Source organism: Mesoplodon mirus (assembly GCF_964341445.2).
Source record: "Mesoplodon mirus genome assembly, chromosome: 10".
NCBI lineage: Eukaryota > Metazoa > Chordata > Mammalia > Artiodactyla > Ziphiidae > Mesoplodon > Mesoplodon mirus.
The window spans coordinates 22,428,857-22,438,531 of NC_138986.1; the positions used below are offsets into that span (position 1 = coordinate 22,428,857).

Genomic DNA, 9,675 nt, shown 5'->3' on the forward strand with positions numbered 1-9,675 from the left:
CAAGTAAGTAGCTGAAACTACCTGATGGCTTGGAAAAAAGTATTTGTATATTAAACACTAGTTAAATATCTTGATCCATGAATTAGCAATTTTAGCAGATAATCTATTTCCAGATTTGTTAAATGTATTATTTATAATAACATACAGGTATGTTATAAACATGGAATGTATAAAATCTTGAGTAAATCCCAAGTACTCAATACATAATACTTCATGAGTAATGACTTCACTCTAAAGTAAAATATAATAAACTGAATAAAGACACCAGTAAAAAAAATAAAAAGTGTATAACAAAATGGGCTTAAGAAAAATGCAATTTGCTCAAGTAACAAAACCAGATAACTTTTAAAGATCATTCACATTCCTCAAGTTCTTATTGGCTCATTCATATAATTAGCTGTTTATAGAAAATTTGGCTTTCAATAACAGCTAAAAAGGTCTTATTTCAAAGTTGAGAAAAAAATTGTACTCTTTTTAAAAATTAAATATTTTCATTCCAGAAGTACTGTAATTAAAATTAACTTTGTCACACCATTTTAAGTCAACTAAATAACCTTCATGATCTAAAAACTTTATTTCAAATTCCTGTCTGATACTTGGCAATAAATAAAAATAGCAAAACCTATACTTTACTCTTCATAAAGAATTGAATGAAAATTTGAAAAGAGAGAGAATGAAGTACTGTATATTTATTCAACTGTAGAAGAAACAGCTAGCACATTTTTAATGTCAGATATGTAGCTATCTCATCATTCACTATGGGCAAGATAAATAAAACTAAAAGAAATGTAGCTAAGATTAAAGAAATACTCTCATTAGAAAATAAAACAATGATCAAAGTAATAGAATTCACACATAATTAAAGAGGAATGAGAGGCCATGGACAGAAAAAGCCTGTAAGGACATAAAACGTCAACAAATAAGAGGCACATTTATACTGAAGGCAATGTAATCATTATTAAATTCTGAGTTTGAAAGAAAAAGAGTCTTACTTACCTAAGGCAGGAACATACACAATATATAAAGCAAATAAGAACAAAAGAGAACTTGGTTTCCATTTCGAATGACAGCTCCACATTCGGCCTGAGTGAAACATCCTGTCATGGAAAAAAGCAACAGTCAGGACACTTAGATTCAGTAAAGCATTTGGTCAATAAAATCTATAGGTTTCCAGCAGGTACTGGAAAATAGGAACCTTCAGATTCAGCCTTGCTTCCAAATAAAAAAAAGAAACTTTGAAGATGATAAACTAAGCATCCCCTTTAAGCTAATTAGGCAAAAGAAAAAAATCCATGCATTTTATTTGCCACTTGGTGGCACCTTCCTTATCAACGAATATATAATAGATGATTTCTTCATGAAGATGGGGAAGTATTCAGATAATACAAGAAAAAAATCACTTATTAAAAAAAAATTTTGGCATCAACCTTCAGCATCACCAGTCACATGCCCATCTGAGTAGCAAGAGGATGTTTTTATCAACCTCTTCTATAATCTCCCAGAAATTTAGGCTCTAGGGAAATGTTTTCATTTTATAACATCTGCTGCTTCACAAATGGAAATCTTTAAAATAAAATTAAAGTGCCCAAACTTTCTTCCTTCCCCTAAAATTAAGTACAGAAGCACTAACATTCTAAAAAGATTAATTTCTTTATATATAATAATAGCTATCAAAGTTTTTAAATGGCTAGTAAACACCAAGTATTATAGAAACTAACAAATGACATTAGATGGAGGGGTGCTGCTTTGCAAACTCTCAAATAATTCTCCGTACAAGAGGCTCATTTTTTTTTAACATTTTTTTAAATTTTATTTATTTATTTTTGGCTGTGTTGGGTCTTCATTGCTGCACGCGGGCTTTCTCTAGTTGCGGTGAGGGGGGCTACTCTTCATTGCGGTGCGTGGACTTCCCATTGCTGTGGCTTCTGTCGTTGCAGAGCACCAGCTCTAGGCGCACAGGCTTCAGTTGTTGTGGCACCTGGGCTCAGTAGTTGTGCCTCGCAGGCTCAGTAGTTGTGATGCATGAGTTTAGTTGCACAGAGGCATGTGGGATCTTCCCGGACGAGGGATCGAACCCGTGGCCCCTGCATTGGCAGGCAGATTCTTGACCACTGCGCCACCAGGGAAGTCCAACAGTGTCATCTTTAAACTCAAAATTACACTTAATGATTTAGATGGGGACATACATATTATCTTGGCTTCAGACAGTGGTGTGATACTTTTCATTGACTCAGCCCTATCAAAAAAGGCAAACCACTGAAGGGGGCAGCAGCTGTAAAAGCCAGTCACAAAAAGGGACCACAAATGAACTGGTGAGCAGAAGAGTCATGAGGCAGGAAGAACAGGTGAGTAGCAGTAAGAAACCTCCAGATCTTAAAATCCCCAAAGAGAGTTACTTTGATTATAAGTGGTAATTGAGAGTCATTTTATTTCTAAAAAGAGGAGCAACTAATAAGATACTTTAGGGCCACAGTAATACCTTTTCTCCTGAAGGTTGCTTATCTGGAATAAAATGTATAATACGAAATAGAAAACCAAAAAGTTGTAGGAGAAATACTTGAATAAGCAAAAATAGACATCAAACTGATTCTTGCACTTGCCTTAAGCCTGCATTTTCAATCTGTCTTTTACTGTTAGAGACTACTTAAGTAACAAAGAGAACAAGATCTAGAGTCAGACAGACCTGGGTTTGCTACTTATGAACTATGCAACCCTTGGAAAATTGACTTCACCACCTTGTGCCTCCTAGTTTTCACCTGTAAAATAGGAACAATAGAAAAGAGTCTATGGAGCAGCTGGATGATTAAATCAAATCATGTCATTTAAGAAATGTGCCTAACATTCAGCAAGTCCTCAATAAATATTAGCTATTTTTATTTTTACTACCATGCTGAGCATTCTAATATAAGTGTGGTTATTCTGTCAACAGCAAAACCAAAAGAAAGGACTTAACCAGGAACAGACAATAGGATCAATGTTATAAGCCAAAACCAATCTGTTGACTTTGTGGCTACTTCTGGGACCTACTTAGAACAGAGAAGAAATGGATTATTCATGTATGCCATTATTACAGAAATTTAAAATAGTATCTGATATTCAGGACATGTTTTCATATTCACCAAACTACAAGCTTCAGCATCATGCAGCTCCTAGGGGAAATTCTACATGAGAAAAAGGCTACGTTCTAAAGAGCATTTTTTGCACAACATTGTAAATCAACTATACTCCAATAAAAATTTTTTAAAAACAATAATAATAGAGGATTTTTGTATGGAAGGTATATTTTCAGATACATCCATCAAAATATTCGAAATTAAAATCAGTGTTACTGTTTACAAGAAGCAAGATGTTATAGGGAGTCATTAATAATAACATAATAATAATGGATGTGAACTCTGGAATAGCATGTAGTTACATCCTGGTGCTTCTATTTACCGTGTGCTTTGGGGGCAGGGTCAAGTACTTAAACTTTGAGCCTATTTTCTCTTCTGTAAATAGAATATTATCCACCAAAAAGAACTAGATGTAACATTGCATGGAACTTAGTGAGCGCTTTAAAAAGGGTAGCCTGTAAACTTTTGCCACGTGGAAAGTTCACTTTTTTGGAAGAATGGGTCCATTTCCCATTGATGCTGGATGAATGAGGTGTTTCCCATTCATGTTGGGGATGAATGAGTGTGCTTCTGAAACAAAAGAACAATTATATATTCAAAGAAGTTATCATCTGAAGGACCAAAGATGAAGTCTAACCTCCTCATTTCACCGAGGAGGAAACTGAGGCCCAGAGGAATAAAGGGGCAAACCAGTGAAGCCTGGCTCCCAGCCTTATAGATATTAATAGAAGGAAGTATCAGCCCAGGAGAACTCCTAGCTTCTTAATCTTTGTGGCGCATGAAAATCCTCCGTTATCAATATGTGAATAGTGGCCTCCTCTTATGTTCCTGAGCTCTCTAAACGATACTCAGGGAATGAGGTTCATTAGTTTGATGACACTCAATACTATTTCATGTGCTCATGCAACTTTTTCTTGCTATAAAAGGTTCCGACACTTAGGAATTCCATATTCAATCCTGAAGCTATTTTATAAAAGCTGCCTGCAATCCTATCAGACAAGATCTGCAAAGGACAACCAAGGGCTTAATGCATTCCAGTTCTCAGGACTCCATCACTTTGTACAGAAAAGGAACCCAGGACAGGGCAAGAACTTGTAACCAACATAAACCATATGACACGCCACCTTTCATCCTCTTTACTGTTTAGAACAGAAACAAATAAATTAAGAATAGAACAGAGGAAGGAAAGCACTGTATGTCTTCTCAGGGGACCAATTAGCAAAGACACATCCCTGGGATTTAAACAACTTTCTCATAAGAATGGAAAATCCTGAACAGGATTACTAAGGTTCCAAACAGGAACTACAAAAAACACAGTACAATTTTGTGTCACTCAAGTTGTGGCCTCGAAGTTCTATTGAAAAGAACAAGAATATTTTTTAAGTAAAAAGAGTCATAGCCTTCTATAACCTGAAAAGAATCTAAAAGTTATACAATAAAACCTATCATTTCACAGATGAAAAAACTATGATGTTAAACTACTTGCCCAAGATCACATAATCAGTGGTGTCAGAGCCAAAAAGACCCCCTGTGTCACCTGCCTTCCAACTCAACTGTCCTTTTTGAGAAAAAAGCTACCTCTATTGCAAACTCACTCTCCTTTTCAATGTATATAGGCTACAAGATACAATATACTTAAATCCTGTGTCAGAAAGCTTTAGAATTCAACCCTTTTATAGGAATTGTTTTAAATGTCGATATGACTCCTTGTAGATGTCATTTAATCCAAATGCATTAAAGTCTAAAAAACCTACTGTCTTCCATCTCTTTACTCTTACTGACTCCCCTAAAAGTCACAAAGAGAAATTAGTGAAGAAATTTTGAAATTGGTGGAGAAATTAACATGGTACTAATTCTCTTAATATCAGCAATAGTCAGAAATAACTTTATTCTTCATATGCCAACTGTATTTCTATGGCAAAGCTTTTCAGAAAGGGACATGAGGAGTAGCACAGAGAATACCTTAATTCTTCCAGAGTAAAAACGATGGTAATTTGGTTTATTCAAGCCTGCTTACAATTTTATTTCGTTTTCTGGTTAAAGATCATGTTCCTGAGCCTAAACAATGAATAAAAAGAGAAGTGCTATTCTATTACTCATTGTAACTTCTTTTATTAAGTTGGGTTCACCCCACACACACTTCAAAAAGGCAGAATGATTTATTCTTCAAATCTGCACAAATCTTGACCCTTATTTGAGCTATAATGTACATAACTGGCTTTATCATAAATGAAATTAAAAGGTAATCATGAGAAATACACACACACACACACACAAATACATGTAAAACAGGGAAAATCTGAAAAAGAGAGGTGTATTGTATCAATATCCTGGTTGTGATATTGTACTTTAGTTTTGCAAAATGTCACCATTAGGAGAAACTGGGTAAAGGGTATGTGGGCTGTCTCTGTATTATTTCTTAAAATTGCATGTGAATTAACAAATACCTCAATTAAAATTTCAATTAAAAAAGTAAACCCTGAAGCCCTGATGAATGTAGGTTACTTTCAGATGGTTCCGTAAAAAAATTGTGTGTGTGTGTGTGTACGTGTGTACGTATGTACGTACAGACAGTGGAGGGGAGAAGAGAAGAAGAAAAATGATAAAATGAATGGGGTAAATATTTACAATAAGTGTTTCTGTGTAAAGAGTATACAGCTGTTCTTTGTGTTATTTTTGCAACTTCTCTGTAGGTTTAAAACTATTTCTAAATAAAGTTAAATATACACATACACATTAACACTGAAGGGTATCAGTGTTCATCTGATGACACTTTCATCACTACTGAGTATTATTGCTTTAATCATTGCCAGTTTGATAGAAGAAATAATGTCTCATTTGGATTTCCTTTGTTCAGATTGGCATATTCAAGTCATTTGTATAATTTTCCATTATAAATACTTTTCTTTCTAGTGATTTGTGATTTTTTAACCAATTCAATACTAAATATGTTAAGCCTTGGTCATATATGCTATAAATGTTTTCAATACAGCAATATTAAAGTTTTCCTTAAGGCATTCCAAATAATTTCATCCTGAGAAATGCTCATAAAGGAAAGTAAGATGACACTCAAGTAGCACACCCAAGTTTTATTGGCATTTTTAGTTATGATTGAAATGTCCTTTAAATGCTATCGCCCCAGTCACTCAGTGTGTTTCTTAATGTCATCCAATGTAGGTAATGTAATAATGTCATCACATTAGAAATGAAGTGGAAAGAGGTAGTTTTTGCCCAAGCATGCCACACACACTGAACAAAGTCTTTTCCTATTTAGTCTAAAGTCTAAATAGTTTCAAGAAATTTTTGATCATCCCATCAGAGATGTAAACTCTTGTAAGACATGGACATTCAGAAAAATGGTCAGGTTTAAGGAAGTGGTTGTCAGTTTATTTTTAATATATAAATTGATTCTCTTTCAAATCATTATTTCCAGAAACCAGAGTGACATGTCTAGTTGGGCAGTAAAGCTACAAGCTTCTAATATTTCCCATAAGCCAAGAGACAATAGCCTCATTCACCATTCACATTGGAAAAGCACAATGTCATGTAATTTATATAAGCCATAAATGGAACAGTAGCTTCATGCAGCTTGAGACCAATTAATGCAAGTCTTGCTAAATCTATTAAATTTCTTACGGTATGAAAAATATGCAGTCACTACAACTCCAAAGTATATTTATAAAGTCTGTAATTCCAGAACTTGAGTGTAACAATATATACTCTATCCACAGGAGTAGGCAGAAAATATACTTAAATAATTTGTGTATTTGAATCTATCAAAATTAAAATTTAAAAGATAGATAATATAGTTTATGTTTCCCTTTTGAACGTTTTTCAACAAGATAGTAGGAATATTTACCTTGGAAAGGTTGGTATTACTTCCATATACTCTAACATACTAATATCTAAAAAGAATCAGATAATCTTAAACCATTCCATATGAATTATAAACAGCAAAAGGGAAAAAAGAAACAGTTATAATCTGGCAAGAAATGGAAAAACTTTCTGTCAAAATAGCTCAATAAAGAAACTCAAATCAGGGTATTAAACTCCATAATTACATGTGATTAAATATTCATGCTTTTACTATATAATGACATAAGATCGTTCTAATCATGTAGAATTCAAATGGACTATATAACTTAATTTCACAGTCAGAAACTTTTTACATCACTTGTTGATCAGTTTCACATCTTTTATTTTAAAACCTGGTATTCATATTTTCTTCATGTGTAACGTAGTTTTTTCCCCATAAGATTTAAATCACCTAGAAAAGCAGAAAGGAAGCTAGACAAATATCTGCTGTTAAAAACCTTACTATATTTTCAGAAAAAACTGAAGTTTAAAACAAACTCACATTCATTCAAAATGTGTTGCCTGTATATGAGAACAAGTCTTATATGAGACTGTTGGCTGTATCCCAAAATAAATTCTTCCAGGTTATACCTTGCTAATTCCACTGGGTAAATGAAACTTTAAAACTCACAGGTGTGGAATTACTTCACATGCAGTTTAATAAAAATAAGTGGTTCCTTTCTAATTATACTGCTCACTACCAGGAACAGAGCTGCCAAGTGCTAGGCTTCTGGGCACTAACCCTTTTTCCTATTTTGAAAATGTGTGCTGGAGGGAGGGAGGCAGACGGTGCAAGGAATGGACAAAGGCCTCAGGGGCTTGTCTCTTCCTGGGTATTACACTGAAAGAGGAAATTTAAGTGGAAATAAATAAGGCTCCAGAAGTTGGGGGAGGGAGGGTGAATATCAATTTCTAGAAACTGCTGTATATTCGTGGAAGGGAGTAAAATGTCTGTCGGGGTGTCTGCCCAAGGTTAAACAAAACACCAGAGGGAAAATTATATATTACAAGAAAAGGTAAGTTCTGAGTTGGCCACAATAATAAGCTTGGTCCTTCACAGAACAACCTTCCTTTTTCCATTCTGGAAGGCTAGCGGGTGCTCGGTGGCCCTTCCGCAGGGTCGCCCTGAGGCACCTCACCACTTGGATGACAATTCCAGAGGCAAAACCCATTAGGTTTCTCTAAGCGTTTCATCGCCCTATACTCCCCACTTCAACATCTATACAAGACCCTTCACAGATCCTATCACGTTCAATGGCATCTTCTTTAATTACTTTTTAATCTACAAAGTACACCGTGAACATTTTCTGCGCGCTTTTTTTTTAAAAAAAAAAACATTAAAATAATCCAAAGATCCAAGAATAACTTCTACAGTCAAGGGTGGCAATGTGTAAAGTCAACATTTTCTCGGCATACTAGTACCTTCCAAGCCCCCAGGTGCTGATCCAGGAGAGCGGCTTCTTGGCAGGGCGAGGCCCCTGGATGGAGCAGCCGCGCGGGTGACTCCTTGTTTAATTTGAATCCAAAACCTTTTCCCCATTCTTGAAGCCCTGCCCTTTTTATTATGCTTTACGCCGCCCAAACGTGAGGTTTACCTCTCGCTGGAAAAAAGCCAGCGGCACACACATGTCACAGCTCCGTCAGGCAGCAGCAGCTCACCCCTCAGTGCCTCGAGGGGCCAAGGGAAGACAAACCGGTTTATTCCGTCAATGCGGTTGAAGTCCTTACAAAGCCCTTGGGGTGGGGCAGGGGGAGACACAGGTAAAGGTGTGAAGGAATTCTGAGCTGAAAGGGGGGGGGGGACTTACATGTCGGCATCACTGCACTGAGGTCCCCAGGGGCCGCGCGGTCATGCTCCACCACCTTCCCCTGCTCTGCTGCTCCGAGTTCCCCGATGGAGCCGCCCTGGCGCCTGGGCCGAGCGCGGCGGCCGAAGCCTTCTTCAAGCTCTTTCTGGAGAGGTCATCGGGGCTTCCCGACAGCCGCTCCTAGCCGGCGCTCGGGGTGGCGCAAGGTGGACGGCCGGCTCCGCGGAGTTCAAGTGCAGATCGCGGCGGCCAGGGGGCGGGCGGGGCGGCAGGTTCCTCCTTACAGAGAAGTTGGAGGAAAGTTAGGGCGAGAACGTTGAAGCTTAGCGGCTGGGTCTGCCTTCGAGCTGGTGCAGGGTGCTCGGGGTACCCCGGGTGCTCCCAGGGGTGGTGGGCGGGTGGGTGAAGGGGTCCGTTTCCGTAGGTCCTCGGCCCCGCTGGCGCGCGGCGGCACGTGGTCACCCCCTTTGTGGTTCTCGTTTCTCCCCCTCCCCCCGCCGCGGGCTCGGGCTGTTCCAGGGGCCCGTCCACCCGGCCCGCGCTTCCGGCGCCAAGGCTCTGCCCGGGCAGCGGGCTCAGGTGCTGCTGCCCTGGCGGCGCGCGTCTTGTGGCCGGGCCCCGCGCGGCCCTGGGGCGGCCCCAGCCTCGGTGCTCGGCGGCAGGGACTGTCCCGTGGGCGCAGCCGCCCCACCCAGGATCCCGCCCCGGGGCAGGAGGGAGAAGTCTCGCTGCGGGTTGGGAGAGGCGCTCCCCAGACGGGCAGCGAGGGGCAAGCTGCGGGGGCCGGAGAGAGTGGGAGACTGGCTCCGGGCCCGGCGCTGCTGCCAGCCGGGGGAGGGGGCGGGGCAGACCCGGAGGTCACCCGAAAGCCGGGCGCCCTGAATCCGCGAGACCCTCCT

At 39.1% G+C, this 9,675-nt stretch overlaps 1 protein-coding gene across 1 annotated transcript in view; it reads right to left on the reverse strand.

The window, feature by feature from the left end:
• Positions 1-9,367, reverse strand: part of ADGRG6 (adhesion G protein-coupled receptor G6) — a 138,056-nt gene extending 128,689 nt beyond the window's left edge. The window contains exons 1-2 of the mRNA XM_082633768.1: positions 8,777-9,367; positions 997-1,097 (exon numbers count right to left, since the gene is read on the reverse strand). Coding sequence (XP_082489894.1) covers positions 997-1,097; positions 8,777-8,778 — 103 coding nt within the window. The 5' untranslated portion in view covers positions 8,779-9,367. The remainder of the gene's footprint in view (positions 1-996; positions 1,098-8,776) is intronic.
• Between the last annotated feature and the right edge of the window lie 308 nt (positions 9,368-9,675).